This window comes from Lygodium microphyllum, chromosome 26 (genome assembly GCF_053477565.2).
Source record: "Lygodium microphyllum isolate KBCC chromosome 26, Lygodium_microphyllum_v1.1.10, whole genome shotgun sequence".
Classification (NCBI taxonomy): domain Eukaryota; kingdom Viridiplantae; phylum Streptophyta; class Polypodiopsida; order Schizaeales; family Lygodiaceae; genus Lygodium; species Lygodium microphyllum.
Window position 1 is genome coordinate 94,236,514 of NC_141160.1, and position 16,608 is coordinate 94,253,121.

The following is a 16,608-nucleotide window of genomic DNA, read 5'->3' on the forward strand; positions in this document are numbered from 1 at the left end:
TTAAGACACAAGAGTTTGAGGTTTAGTATTCATCATTGCATAGTGTGTTTGCTTCATTGAGGACTATGCAAGAAGGACAAAATCTCCACCAAGGACTGGCCATTCACATGTGGAAACTAACACAAAGAGCACACCACTTCCTTCATATCTCTTCACTACTCCTACATCAAGTATGTTGCTTTTACTTCTTATACTATTGATATCATTCCTCTTTGAGCATGGCATGGGAGATACACTTGAAGAAGGACATCTCCAAAACAACTTTCGGTTTATGAATCTCGAGAAAGACAGGTACTTTTACATGAACTCAAGACAAGGTAAGCAAAAGATGAAGAATCTCCTTTCACATCTCGTGGTACAAAAGCACATTTAGGGGAGACTAGACCTCCATCACACATACCTTCATGATATCCCTTGCATGGGACACTATAACCAACCTTCCTCCTCAGATAGTGTGGTAAATAACCTAATTAAGGACTATTTACAGCAATTAACTAATCCGCAAAACTGAAATGCACACTTTACCATATAATATTGGACAATGGACACCCTATTGGCCCCAAAACTGGCGCCCTTTGCAATATTTATTTAACTTCATTGAAGAAGAAGTTGATATACAATGGGATTTTCCCAATCCCTTTCGGTATTCCAACTTTCCTTGCTATCCAAAATGATAACAAGTCTTCAATTTGATTTTCCCTTTCATTCGAGTAGTCAATTAGCCTTCACCCGCTTTGATGGAGATAAGAAATGCCCCAAATCCATTGATTTGCTGGTCCCTCAACTTGAATTTGACTAAAAACAACTTCAGCCCTGTTGAATAAAAGTCTTTGAGCTTTCAATTTGTGGCACACTTCTCGAAGTTGCTGGTAAACCCTAATTTATGCTGTAAGTTAGGGATTTACAGTAGAGAAATTTGAAACTTCTCAGCCTCTAGTGATCTCAATGCTACAATCTTTGGAGCAAGGCTATCTCAGCCTCTAGTGATCTCAATGCTACAATCTTTGGAGTAGTCAATTAGCCTTCACCCGCTTTGATGGAGATAAGAAATGCCCCAAATCCATTGATTTGCTGGTCCCTCAACTTGAATTTGACTAAAAACAACTTCAGCCCTGTTGAATAAAAGTCTTTGAGCTTTCAATTTGTGGCACACTTCTCGAAGTTGCTGGTAAACCCTAATTTATGCTGTAAGTTAGGGATTTACAGTAGAGAAATTTGAAACTTCTCAGCCTCTAGTGATCTCAATGCTACAATCTTTGGAGCAAGGCTATAGAAAGGCTATGTGACATTAATGTGACATTAAAAGTGATATTTAATGTCACATTAAGGTCATAAATATGGAATGTGACATTAAAAGTGACATTTAATGTCACATGTAAATCTAGGGAAACATGCACGAGAATGACCGTCCGGGCTCTTCGGCGCCCGAACGCGGTTAAGGGGAGCCTAGAGAGTAAGGGAGTCCAGGAATAGTAGGACTTCAGGAAGTTGACGCCTGGCAAAGGGATCCAGGCAGGGGGCCAGCACTTATCTAAGCGTGGTTGGGAGGAGAAGGGCTCGTGCTTTTCATTATTTTGGAGTTTTCTGACTCTCCGTCATCTATCATTGGTATCAGAGCCTATGTTTCAGATCGTTAATCGAACAGAAATACGTCAGGTTGTCAGTCGCCAGTCAGGCCGTCAGTCTTTGAAACGTCGCGTGAGTACCAGGCGACGGGCCGTGAAGAAAACGAGGGGGAGAAGCGCCACGTCACATCGCGTTTGTACCTGGCGCAGTGAAAACGCGACGGGTCAGGCCGTCGGAACGGGCCGTGAAGGAAAATAAAAAGAAGCGCAGCGCCACGTCACATTAATGTGACATTCAACGTTACGGGTAGAAACGTTACGGGCAGAAAAAGAAAAAGAAAAAAACGTGGGTCGCAAGGACCAGGGTCGTGAGGACCAGATCAGGCGTGGAGCTGCTAGCATCAGACGTGGGTCATTAAAAAAAACGTGATTCTGTCACAATTACTGCTGACGGGTTAATGCGACTACTCCTGAGACGGATATGACTGCGACTGCTGTGAGAGGGACAGAAAAATGTCAAATACGACTGAAGTCAGGAAATTGAATTTCCAGCATGATTACTTCACTGTTCTAATCCAGGAAGATACAATCTGTTTCTTACTCTTCGGATTTCTTTCCAAACCAGCAACCGCAGCCTGCCATTAAAAATCAGGGAAGTACCATCCAAATTCTTATTTTTGCTTTCCAATTCCAGTGTATTAATGGCAGAAAAAGGGAAAGAAAGGGTAATGGAAAGTTCTAGTTCCGGGGATCAACCTATGGTAGATCCCCATGAACCAAACATACAAGAAGAACAATGGGAAGAATTTTTTGCCACGCGAGAGCAATTCGATGATCTTACTGCTCGTATGCAAACTCAGGGGGCTCAAATGGAATTTTTAACTCAAACACTTACTGAAATAAAATCTTAGTTAACTTTATTGTTGAAAAGAGATAAAAATAAAATAGAAACCTTGGATGTCCCATCTTCATCGAAAGATTTAGATGTGACCATGCGAGATTCTAAGGAACCCCAAACTTACCATAAATTGAGGGATAATCCAGTTCTAAAGGATATAAAGCCACCTCAATATTTCCGGGGAGGAAAAAGATAGGAATAAAGACACAATCTTTAATTTCCTCCAAAAATGGAAAGATTTACATAAATTGAAAAATACCCCACCACATCTCCAAACACTGGAGGCTAGTTTAACTTTGGGGCCCAAAGCATATAAGTGGTGGCGAACTTTAAAGAAGGCCAATAAAATACCTGAAACTTGGGCTCAATTTCAATCCGTCTTTTTAAAAGAATTTCTTCCTGAAAATGAAATGGAACGAAATTGGGAAGATTGGGATTATGTTAGACAAAAGGAAAGACCCCTGTCTGCTGACATATCTGGAGAAATATCGTGAGATAATCCTCAAACTAGAAGGAATTGATGAATTCCAAAAAACAAGAGGATTCATTAGGGGACTGGACAAAGCCTGTAAAAAGGAAGTAAAACGGAGTTTACCTAAGAGGCTTAAAGAGGCAATTAAATTTGCATTAATTTATGAAGATAGTACGCGTCCAGGTACACTCACTAGTCTCACTGATACGGAGCCCAAGTCTAAGGAATTGGAAACCTCAAAATTTGTGGGCAAATTTAAAAGAAAAATGCCATTTTTCAAGGGTAAAAAACAACCTTTTGAAAAGAAACCATATATGAGGCCAAAGTTAAGTCCTGATGACTTTGATAAGGCCAAATAAGAAAAATTGTCTTTTAATTGTCTATCCCCTAACCATGCGGCTTGGAATTGCCCTCAAAAGAAAAAGGGGAAGATAAAGGAAAAGATAAACACAAGGGCAAGGGGAAAAAAAAACAAATCCATGTAGTGCAGACCTTAGAATTAAAGGGCCAAGAAAAGTATAAATCTTTAGAGGTCTTGCACATGGATGTACAACATAAGTGTTGTATGTCAACTTCTATGTGGCAGCCTACTTTTGGGCCACATGATTTACTTAGAGTACATGGATTGATAGCTGGGAAACGGGTTAGAGTCATGATTGATGACTCTGCCACACATAATTTTATAAATTATGCACTTGTCAAAAAATTGAAACTTCCCCAACAAAACAGTGAGCATCAATATGTTGTTCGTATGATGCAAGGCCAAGACAATAAAATATGGGATACAATGGTATCCATTTTCGAAATCGAGATTCAAGGATATAAAGATAAGCTTGATTTCCAAATAATGAACATGGAAAGAGCTGATATTGCTCTAGGAAGGGAGTGGCTATGGGGATTGGAACCATCCTTAAAACGTAGCTATCACCATAATACACTCGAATTTGAAAGGGATGGTAAGACTTTTGTCATTCAAGGTGAACATGAAGTATCTGATAATCCTTTGCTGTGTTCTACTGAAGTTCAGAAGCTGATAAAGAAGGAAGTTTGTGAGGTATATATGCTATGGTCTCTTCCTGTACAGAATACTTTTACTTTCTGTAATATTAAGCAACAATTTTCTTATGTTTGTGAATTGAATGTTAATAATGAATTGAACAGTTTGTTAGATGATTTTAAAGATGTGTTTCCTTCTGATTTACCAAGTGGCCTTCCACCTGATAGGGGTGAAATAAATCACCCAATTGATATAAATAAGGATACACACCCAATTTCGAAACCACCGTATAGGTTAAGTGAAACACAGTCTCAAGAAGTTGAAAGACAAATTAAGGATTACCTGGATAAAGGATTTATTCAGCCTAGTAATTCACCTTGGGCTTCACCAATTTTATTGGTAAAGAAAAAAGATGATTCTATACGACTTTGTGTTGACTATAGAGCACTTAATAAAATAACGGTGAAGAATAAATTTCCTATGCCCAGAATGGAAGATCTTTTTGATCAATTGCAAGGGGTAAAATTCTTCACAAAGATAGATTTAAGATCAGGCTATCACCAAATAAGAATTAAGGCACAAGATGTTTCCAAGACGGCATTTCGTACTAGATACGAGCATTATGATTTTTTGGTGATGCCTTTTGGCCTCACTAATGCACCAGCTACCTTTATGAAGCTGATGAATAGTGTTTTACGGCCCTATCTAGGACATTTTGTAGTAGTCTTCTTGGATGATATCTTGATCTTTAGCAAATCAAGATAAGAACATTTGGAACACTTACAATTAGTATTCTAACTGTTAAGAACGCATTGCCTTTATGCGAAGAAAACTAAATGTGAATTCTTTGCACAAGAGGTCAAATATCTAGGGCATATTATCTCGAAAGAGAGAATTAACATGGATCCAGAAAAGTACGGGCAATTATCGAATGGCCACCTCCAAGAAACTTGGAAGAGCTGCAGATCTTCCTAGGTTTATCTGGATTTTATCGTAGATTCATTCGAGATTATGCCAAAATAGCTGTTCCAATGACAGCCCAACTTAAAGGGAAAGGGAAAAGTTTTAATTGGGGAACAGATCAAAATGAAAGTTTTCAAAAACTTAAGGTAGCTATTGCTACAGGTCCATTACTATTAATAGTAGATCCCCATAAACCATTTGTGGTTGAAGCTGATGCCAGTGATAAGGCAATAGGCGCGGTCTTATTACAAGAAGGTCGATCAATTGCTTTTGAAAGCAAGAAATTAGATCGTGCAAAACAGAATTATTCTGTTTATGAGAGGGAGATGTATGCAATAGTACATGCAATGAAGAAATGGAGGCACTATTTGTATGGTGCTAAACTTTTAATTTTAGCGGATCATGAAAGCATTAAGTGGCTTAATGATCAACCAGATTTACACGGGCGTAAAGCCAGATGGGCCGAACTCCTCCAAGAGTTCGACTATGAGATCAAATATAGAAAAGGAAAGTATAATATAGTAGCTGATGCACTCAGCAGAATGCCCATCATTAATGAATTGAGTTTTACTCAGTTCACTTCCAACTTGCTTGAATCTTTAAAAGGAAAATGCCAGGTTGATCCGGCATATTCCAACATATGGGAAGCAATAAAAAATGGGGATCCAACTGAAAGTGCTTCTACTGAGGGAGGAAAATCTGAGGATGTTCAAGAAGGAAATGGAGCATCAGGGGTTGCTCAAACTGGATTCAAGTGGAAGAATTTTACCATTGATAATGGTTATTTACTCTACAAGGGTAGGGTATGTGTCCCGAAAGATATAGAAATAAGGCGCCACATACTCTTTGAGTGTCATGATACCCCTAGTGCGGGACATCCAGGAGTTAATAAGACTTATAGTCTTATTAAAAGGCAGTTCTATTGGCCTGGAATGAATAAGGACGTCCTTGACTATGTGGTCAAATGTAATAAATGCCAGGTTAATAAAGCTGAAAAATTAAAAATGGGAGAACTTCTCCATCCATTAGAAATTCCTTCGGAAAAATGGGAGAGTATCTCCATGGACTTTATTGTTGCTTTACCTAGAACACAGAAGGGGCACGACTCTGTGTAGGTGATTGTGGATAAATTAACCAAAATGGCTAGGTTTATTCCAACTTCAACTGATGTTAAAACACCAGAATTTGCTAGATTGTTCGTAGATAACATATACCGATTGTATGGCCTTCTGGCAAATATAGTTTCTGATCGGGATAGAAAATTTGATAGCCATTTTTGGCGTGTGGTATTTAGGAAATTGGATACTAAACTTAGCATGAGTACGACGGATCACCCGCAAACAAATGGGCAAACTGAAAGGGTTAACCAAATTCTTGAAGATATGCTTAGGGCATATGTAAGTAAAAGGCAAACTAATTGGGAAGAGTATTTACCGATAGCAGAGTTTGCATATAACAGTGCCAAGCACTCTTCCACTGGATATAGTCCATTTATGTTAATGTATGGGTTTCAGCGCAGAGCTCCTTTTGCAGTAGGACTGCATAAGGAAAAGGTTCAGGCAGCTAAAGATTTTTTGGAGGATATGAATAGTATGTTAAAATTTGCTCAAGAAAATATTAAAAAAGCTCAAAATAGAGCTAGAACATATGCAGATCCTCACCGAAGAGACATCTCCTTTGAAGAAGGAGAATTGGTCTATCTTAAGGTGCCTGAACAAACTAAAACTATGAAAAAGGGAAATTGTCCAAAGCTTTCACCAAGGTATTGTGGTCCTTTCATAATACTTAAAAGGGTGGGAGAATTGGCTTACAAGCTCCAACTACCTGCTCGTAGTAAAATACATCCAGTTTTTCATGTAAGCAAATTAAGGAAGAAGCTGGGTGATTTGGATAATCTAATCTTAAATGATAATATTGAGGAGTTATTCTATGACCAATCTAATCCACATGAACCAGAAAAAATATTAAATGTTCGTAATAGGCGAACGAGGAGTACTATTTATCAAGAATGTTTGGTTAAGTGGAAAGATTGTTCAGAAGAAAGCTCAACATGGGAGCGAGTAAGTACTTTAAAGAAAAGGTTTCCCGATTTACAGCTAGACCTTCCAAGTATCGTTTTCGAGGACGAAACCGATTCTTAAGGGGAAGGAAATGTGACATTAAAAGTGATATTTAATGTCACATTAAGGTCATAAATATGGAATGTGACATTAAAAGTGACATTTAATGTCACATTAAGGTAAATCTAGGGGAACATGCACGAGAATGACCGTCCGGGCTCTTGGGCGCCCGAACGGGGTTAAGGGGAGCCTAGAGAGTAAGGGAGTCCAGGAATAGTAGGACTTCAGGAAGTTGACGGCTGGCAAAGGGATCCAAGCAGGGGGCCAGCACTTATCTAGGCGTGGTTGGGAGGAGAAGGGCTCGTGCTTTTCATCGTTTTGGAGTTTTCTGACTCTCCGTCATCTATCAGGCTAGGAGATGAGAGAAAATGCTGAGGAGAGAGAAAAGCCACTACAAAGGCAATGCAAAGGTAAGGAGCATCGTTCTTTGATACATCTATTACATCATTGCTCTTATATGGAGCTACTATCTAGGGATGAACCTCTACCACCAGACAAGGAGATGTACAACACAAAAACCAATGCCAAATAGAGAGGAGGCTTATGATGGGTGGCAACAACCAAAGAGGTCCTTACACATAATTATCTCCTATCATCAACTCCATATGAGATAGTAAGAGCTAACATAGAAACACCATCTATACCAAATGAGGCCCTTTTGCAAACAATGACTTTTATGAACAGACCAATCTGGAATCCCTATTCTTGGAGCTTAGTAGAGGGGAGCTTAACAAGGCCATCTAGATGGATAGTTGCCTATCAAGCTGCTGGGGATGAAGATGACTTTCTACCGAGCATCTTCCCCAACTATCTATTGATGATTTCACGATTCAACAAAGATACATGAACATACACCTCTCTCATCAAGTAGTGTGTGCCACTGGCTAGCTTTGTGCTTCTACGCATTAAAAAGCAAAATCCCCCCCCCCCCCCCCCCCGCCCAAACCTTTGAGAATCAGATTAGCCATCTTTGCCAAAAAGAGCTAGAGACTAAGCACTATATGCAAGTCCCTGGTGTATTATGAGAATAGAGTGTATTTCCATTGTCTATTCCGAGAGCAATTCGGACCACTATCAAGGGTGATCGATTTTCTAAATCAGCATTGCCTTGTACACTTTGTTTTGGAGCTGCACCAACATAGCGAGCACCTCTCACAATCTCAAGAGAGGACCATAGTGAAAACCGTCAGCACACTCTTACAAGCTTTTTCAAAACTGCAGCCGCATCAAAGCACACCTCAAATAGACATACAAATCACCAGAAGAGTCACCTTGGAAGAGCCACAAGGAGATGCAAGACACGCTGAAGCCTTCCCACAGCTGCAGACCCACATCCCTGCTTAAGGTACCACCAGAGGATACAGGTCCTCTGAAGGAGATGCAAGACATGCTGAAGCCTTCCCACAGCTGCAGACCCACATCCCTGCTGAAGGTACCACCAGAGAATACAGATCCCCTCAAGCTCATTGTGGGAGGTTGTCCTACATACATGTAACTATTTCAATAAACCTGGAGACAATGCATCACAAATTTGCACATAGCTTTGGTGTAAATCAGCTTAACAAACAGCGACTCACTGCAAACCAAAGTCAAGGAAGGCCATACAAATAATCCAATGCAACCAAAAATCCTATCCCTCATTATTATTGTAATTTTCACGTAATTCGGCTTATAGAAACAGATTGTTTTAAATGCACTCATTTAATTCCAAGCCTCAGAGATCACAAATACTGCATTCAGCCAAAAGACATTACGTATTCTCATCAAAAACGATAAAAAATTTGAATGCATAGCTTCAAGAGCTGATAAAGGACTTACTTTGAAAGGCACCCCATGCTCTCTTGCCATATTCAGCTTTACAAGTACTCCAGCATAGGCTGCAGCTTTCCTGTCTAGGAAAGTGCTTTGCAAAGAACTCTGCAGCCAAAAATCTTTCTGAGGCTTTGCTCCAGGCAAGAATGTGTGGCTTCGAAAGCTTTCCTTTGCACCAGTAGGTAATGCTCCTGTGCTTGAAGCAGGATTTAATGGCAGGCGACTTAAACAATGTAAAAAGTCGCGCTTCTCTCTTTGCCAATCATCCTGGAAGCAGCAAAAATTCATTGACACTGTTGGAACATTTATTCACTTAGTTACAGAATCCATTCACGTAAGAGTAAAGGTACTGGTGCCAAGTTTCAAAAGCTACTTCAGCAATCTAATGATCAATGTTCAGAGTCAGAAAAATCCATCCTATCCACAAAAATGTGCATTGACATTATATATGTCATTTGAATACCAATCCCTACTAGCTGTGGCTAGTAGCCAATTAAATACTACTTCCTGGACAGTTAACATATAATGAATACTTCATAACACTTGCAAAAAATGTTATCATAGAAGGAGACATTGTTATCAACATAAGCCTACAATCATTGCTAGTGGTCTTACCATTCAAGTGAACCATCACTTTAAGACATACAAGCACAAGTTACAACCACCTACACGAGGACAACCTTTTAACGAACCATATTGGTTACAAAAGCATCAGCCTTATAAAATCAATTGAATGACAAAAAATCCCTACAACAATCAACACCGTATCCAAGCAGTAGAAGTGATCAACAAGAGAATATGTATTCACCCAAAAGACAAGTCAAATGCTTCCCCAAACTAGTGTATAACCAAGCAGGAGTCCGTTCCCCTTAACACACTTACGTGGAATGAAGAACACTTACCTCAAGTGCCTTCATCATATAGTCACTGAAAGCCCTAAGATTATCTTTTTGAGCTTCTTGTATTGCGGATAGCATTGTCATCTCGTGTACCTATTCCACAAGTAGCACAAGATGTTCCTCCACTTTAAAATCATGGCAACAGATCAGCAAACAACTCATAAATCAGACTACTAATAGATATTCAACATGAAGAATGTCCCTGAAGGACTGTTTCAAAATGTGCAAATTCAAGTGTGGAGACCCTGAAGCAGAGTTTATAAAGTGTGCAGATTTGTTCTGTGCAGGATAAAAACCTGTGAGGGCTTCCAAACATACCATAAGGTGATTAAATTAAACAAAACCACTGCTTCGTTGGGGTAACAGGAGAATCAATTATAGCAAGAGGCCGCCTTAAACAATTTATAGCCCTCTGCCATTCACTTCAATGTAACTTCACATTCCCCACAGAAGAACTCCTTTCTGTGTCTTTTGTATCTTTTTACTCCATCAGAACACCAATAAAAATATAGTCTATAATCAGGATTGATAAAGCGGGAACACCAAGCCAGCAATCTAGTACCTCATTGTCTAGTCTGTATTGCAGAAGCTTAATACAAAAACCAATTTATCCCTCATCTCCTGTTCTATATTCTTTAGCAATAAGTTTGAGTTGTCTTCTTGAAAGCACAGCATTAGGTCTGTCACCGCATTTCCTCAGCTTAATTTTCTTTCTGCAAGAAAGCACCTCGGTTCTCTTCGTCCCTAGAACAGACCAAATCCCTACAGGACAATCCACATGGTACCGTATCATATGTATTCATATGATTTCGTACAAAGAAACAAGACCTTTTTGGTCACCACCCCCCTCTTGTTGTACTTATCATTGAGCAAGCAGCTCAAATGGTGACTGTGGTCATGAATCACCAAATCCGTTGGCATCAGTTCACAACAAATGCTATTGAAATGCTCTAACACAAGGTTTTTGTTTTCTCAATGTTGGATCAGTTAAGAGAATGTAAAGGTCCCTGGAGACAATCATTCCTTAGCGATGAGTTCACCTCATTGGCATTGGCAGACACACCTCTCTCTCTCTCTCTCTCTCTCTCTCTCTCTCTCTCTCTCTCTTTTTGTGAAGAAGGTTAATTTAAATGAAAGTCTTTCGATCAAGTCTTCTAGTCAATATAAGAAAATCCCAACAATCACAAGTAAAGCCAAAAGGCCACCGAAACACAACACACAAATATCACGTAGGTGGCACAATAGGAGTGGAGAGAACAATAAGCAGCCAAGGAGAAGCCACATCAGGGGGACTAAGTCTACCAAAACCATGGAAGAAAACTGCCATAACAATAATCCTTGAACACACGTGACATGACCATGGATACTCCAAGCCGAATCAAAAAAGAAGGCATTACGCATATGCCAAATGTGCCAAAGAGCCATCCATCTGAGGAAATAGAAGAGGCAGGGATGATCTAACTGCAAAGTGGACAAAGAAGGCATATTGCCCGTAACCCAACAATGGATGGGTGTCTGCTCCTGAGTCACCGAGGTCCACACATAAAAACAAAGATCCAAATCTATCACAGCCATAAGAGATCGTTTGAGCCCATAGCATGTCTCCAATGGAAAGACCCCAAATAAGCATGCGCCACATAAAAGATTTCCCTTGTTAAGGAATCTTGGACTTCCAAAATTGAAGAAATCTATCCCGCCACTTCCTTATGCTATCTCAAGCATGCCATACTTTATTAGTTTTCTTAATGACCCATCTCTTATCCTCTACCATCCTATGGTAGATCTAATTAGCCAACCTTTTATAGAAATCATCTGGTTTCACAAACATCCAATCATGCAGAGGAGAAGAAGGCTGAAAAGCAACCAATGGAGAATACTGCTAAAGTTGCTCTTCAAGGTCAACCAAATCTACCTATAGCTTCTAGATAGCCAAAAGTACTAACGAATGTGACAAAAGAATAAAGACAATGCTGTCCCATAATGACAGCATACGTCTTGTCTGCAACCCCAACCTAGCCACCTAATTAAATTTATCAAGTTGTAAGTCTTTGCCATGCACATGTAGCAACCTAGCAGTGGCCAGCACTTCCTCCCGTAATGAATTAGTTTTCTTTTGGAGGTCAAGAGGATGCGAAACTGTAAAATGAAGAATCTCCTGCCATGAGCCAGTCAAATAAGAAAGCAGAAAGGACTGAAAGCTTAATAGGACACGTGAAATTCAGCACATCCATCAAGAAACCTAGATAACCATGTGACCATACGAGCTACAAGTCTCCTAAATAAAAAATTTAGTAATATCAATCCAAGGTTGACGCTGCACATATTAGGCCTACGAAAGTGTCATTTTCAAAGCTATCATATGGAGATTGACATCCATAATCCAAAAAAGCGACTCCTTCCAATTATTTTGGAGTAGTAAGATGCTGCAAAGATATCCACACTTGACCCAAATGATTCTCTAAATTTTTTCGCAACATAAATCGGATGGCTCCACCAATTCCAAGAGAGACTTCTTAGTCCAAGGAAGAAGAGGCAAAAAATATGAGACCATACTAATCATGATTGATTGAGCCACTTTCAACCGGACCAGAAGAGGGCAACCCTCAAATTTCCATGCATAAACCTGTCATGAATCTAGGAGAACATCCTATCAAGCTAAGTCAAAGGACTCTCTCTCTTTTTTTTTCGTAATAAAAAAGGACTCTCTCTCTCTCTCTCTCTCTCTCTCTCTCTCTCTCTCTCTCTCTCTCTCTCAAAACTTCTCTCTAAAGCCTACATTTCTCTTATTTGTATGATCATTCACGTACAGTGTATCCACTCCCATCTATGTACTTGTAAGTTGTAGCACATGTTGCACTACAACATATGCCATAAAGGTTTGGCCATGTCACCCTCAAGTATTCACCTTATATACTTTAAAAGCATTGTTATTTAGACTTTAAACATTTGTTCTATCATAGTCCAAAATAATCAAGTTTTTTTAAAATCCGTACTAGTATCATAACGTACCTTATAAAATCTTAAGGTACACTTTAGTATTTTATCATATTGTGTAGTATCATATCTTTCATATCTGACAACTATGGAAAGCACACTTCCTTTTGTCTAATGTTTTTCAATGTGAGAGATCCTCTTATAGCTAGCAATCAAACACAACCTCGCTTGCCCATTCTAATGGTGATATTACAAAGGCTGACGCTTGTTGAGCTAAAAATGCATCCTAAACTTAATTAGCTCTTAATTACTGCACCAAAACTCAAAATTACCAAACGGTATTCAAAAGGAATGCGATCCTAAAGAGTGTCTATGTCCCCTAAGCCAAACCCTAATTTAGGAAGGCCATCCACCTATAAATAGACATGCTGCCCACCACTCAGCTCAATCTCGTTTTTGCAAATTGTAGGTGCCATATCTCTACTCTTCACACCCTATTCACAAAGGATATCACAATTTGAGCTGTTGTCCACTGCTGTCCATTATTTGGCATCTGCGGTCCAGCCCTCTCCATCATCTAATGACTATTGTCCACCCCTATCCTACTGCTTGCGACCTGTTTTCTAACTATTCCATCCCATGAAGTGCTGCGTTTACTGCTGTTATCTGCCTGAATGCCTGCATTTACAACAGATTATCACATACCATCCACAACTGCGCCAAAAGTTGCATTTACTACTGCTGCCATCAGATCAAGCTCCATACTCTCTGCCCCGGTCTTAGAGACACTCAAGTTCGGCGGTCAATGTCTCACCTTTGCATAGTGTGTTTGTTGCATTGAGCATCGTACATAGTCAACATTCATTATTCATTCATCTTCTTCTTCAATGTTCATTATCTTTGATTTACTCTAACCCTACCTATGTTCTTTGCTAGTCAATGCTTTGATTGTGTTTATTATCCGTCAATGTGTATTTCTTTACATGATATCAAAGCTAAGTACTCTCTCAAGAAACTTAGGCCCTGAAATGAAAGCTTGTCATCAAAAAATAGGAACTATCAAAGGAAAGATGACTTTGAACACTTCCACACCACTTCAGTCTCCAATACATCCTATACCAAGAACCTAGCAAGAGTGAGCTTCATAGCTTCTTGCCATGCCTAACAATCATCTTCTCAAAGCATTTTCTCTCCACATGCAAGAGAAGTCCATTACAACCAATCTTCAGCTCTTTCAATGACTCTGCAGTAAATATGTACCCAATGTCCTTTCAATCCCTTAAACTCGGTTGCTTAGACACCAAATCATACATTTCATCACTGTTTGATAGCAGTGGCATTGCAACCAGTTTCACTTTTTTGTCCATTGCTTAATACTTTGTTTCCATCCCACTGCTTCAATTTCAACCCTTTCATTCGGACATAACACTTCTTGCTTAGCAAGCTCTTCTCTCTCTCAAAACATGTCCAATGACCAAACTTTTACCACACTGCTTTCTGCCATATTTTCATCTTTCAGCATTCCTGAAATTTCAGGCACACCATATACAAAAAGTTCACCCCACAAATATGCCCAACAAAGTTAACATCGGTCCATCGTGGTGTCAGACGACTCTATGAGTTCTCATTGGCCAAGTATGATCTGATCCTCATGTATCGAGCCCAACAACAATTGGAAGGTAAGATTGTTTATTTACCAAATCTAATGATTTTGCAAGGACAAAATCTTCATATGGGACTTGCCATTCTATTGGAGAAGCAAACACAAGGTACAAACCTTCAAAATTCTTCCCCTCCTTTCACTTAGTGAGTTTACTTTTGTTCCTACTTTTCATGTTTCTACTTCCATGCAAGATGTTGGTAATATTCAAGAATAAGGTACTCTTCACTCAATTCATCATAGCATCATCATCATTATTTCAATTTCAAAATCATTCTTCTCCATTCACATCGAATCCTTAATTTCCTAAAAATGAATTTCCATTCACTTTTATTCTAGCTATACCACAATTTCCAATCCCACCCTTCTCTTCTGCTACACCTACATCTACATTTACACCATTTTCTAAATATCCATTCCACCTTTCCAACCACACACCACACAAGGGGGATCTTCAAACTTTACCACTTGTTCAAATTTGGTAGGTCAAACTTTACCACTTGTTCGAATTTGATGGGGCATATCTTGGTGTCCCTAGGCTTGTGGGAACTTATTCAGGAACAAGAACCTTAGCTCCACCCGCACGGGTTCTCATATACGGTAGTTCCCTCTTGGAAGAGAAGAAATGTCATAGCCATAGTTGAGTTGATACACTATGTTATGCCTGAATTTCACTCTCAACTGCAACACTTTGACCTTGCATTTGAGCATTGGGCACATCTCGTCACCCACTATGCAAATCACTATTGTACCCAACAAATCAACCTGGACCATGATTTCCAACTCAATAAGAGAGATCATTTGAGTATTAAGTTGACTAAGTATTGTTGATTACTCACTGAATTTGCCACCACTAAAGAGAGATCATTTGAGTATTAAGTTGACTAAGTATTGTTGATTACTCACTGAATTTGCCACCACTAGCTTATCCAAGTCAGGCCATGATCAAGTCACTTTGTTCATGAGCAAACTGCGACAAAAATCTTCCAACTTTATTCAACAAGTCATCTTACAACCCTAGTTATCCACCTATGATTTTGAGTGTCGCCTATTGCATTACGCTTGGTTGTTCAATCAATTTCATAAGAAATTTCAACATTCAAAGGGGGGCCTTAACTTTCCAAAAGGTGAAGCAAGATGATGGAAATAACAACAAAAGATTGATGTCTTTGTTGGAAACACACGCCAAGTGGTCTTTCACATGCATTATACTCCCCAATTTCTCCAATCCACAATAGTTGCACCACCACTTCTTTGATCCACCAGAGCCCTCGTATCCCTTGATTGGAGTGACATGCCTCCAAAATAGATCCGAGCCATGATTAGCTAATGGAAAATTGGAATTTCGATAGAGGATAAGTAACAAAAACCTAGAAAAAGATTGAAGGAGCAGGAGGAGCAGGAGAAGCAAGAGGAGGAGGATGAAACTTGGATAAAGAATTTAAAAAAAAGAAGGATGGAAAAAGAAAAAGGAAAGAAGAAACTTGAAAGGAGAATAACTTAGAAAGAGGGAAGAAGAATAAGAAGAAGAAAAGAAGTGAGGAAGAGGGAGGGAGGGAGGAAGGAGGCTGGAGAGCAAGCTACAAGAGCTAGAGAGCTCAAGCACAAGAACCTAGAGGCGAAAATGTGAATGAGGCTCATACTCATTTTTCCTTTGCATAACCCGCTATCTATTTTTGTGCAAGACTCTGAAACGGGTTTATCCATTCGCGTTTCGAGCCGAAATGGCGGCCTTGTTTCAACCCAAAACAACCATCCCCTTTCAGCAGCCCCGAAATGCCATTGGAGGGTACTAGGCTGTGAGATATATGCAAATAAGTATGGTTGTTACCATAGCTCTGAGACTATCCTTTTGCATCAATTTGAGATCACTTCATGATTAGTTGGGCATGAGGTTTTGCCTCAGTTTGAGATCAATTTCTAATCACTTTCAACTCAGTTTTGGATCAATTTGATAACCATTTATGCTCACTTTTTGAATTAATTTTTGCATTAGTTATTGATCAATTTTTGCAATCAGTTTCACATTAGCAACAATTTCTGATCAGTTCTCAGATCAGCAAATCAGCAAATGGTCAATTGATGATCACATTCGGTTCAATTTTCAATGGTTTACAACTAGTTCCATGCACTGCAGCGCATCTTAGTAAATGCCATTGACAGATTCAGCCATGGTTTATTTTGAGAATAAGCTTTACTATGGTTGTGAAGTCGGAACAGTTGAGAAACATGAGTTATGAAAGCATGGGTTTCTAGGAAGCGTTCTGGGCTAATTCTCAATATTCTCT

General features: G+C 39.4%; 1 protein-coding gene across 1 annotated transcript in view; it reads right to left on the reverse strand.

Moving 5' to 3' along the window:
- The window catches only part of LOC148013555 (nuclear pore complex protein NUP93A-like), a 163,999-nt gene that overhangs the window by 70,463 nt on the left and 76,928 nt on the right, over positions 1–16,608 (reverse strand). The window contains exons 5-6 of the mRNA XM_087668082.1: positions 9,730–9,819; positions 8,834–9,094 (exon numbers count right to left, since the gene is read on the reverse strand). Coding sequence (XP_087524208.1) covers positions 8,834–9,094; positions 9,730–9,819 — 351 coding nt within the window. The remainder of the gene's footprint in view (positions 1–8,833; positions 9,095–9,729; positions 9,820–16,608) is intronic.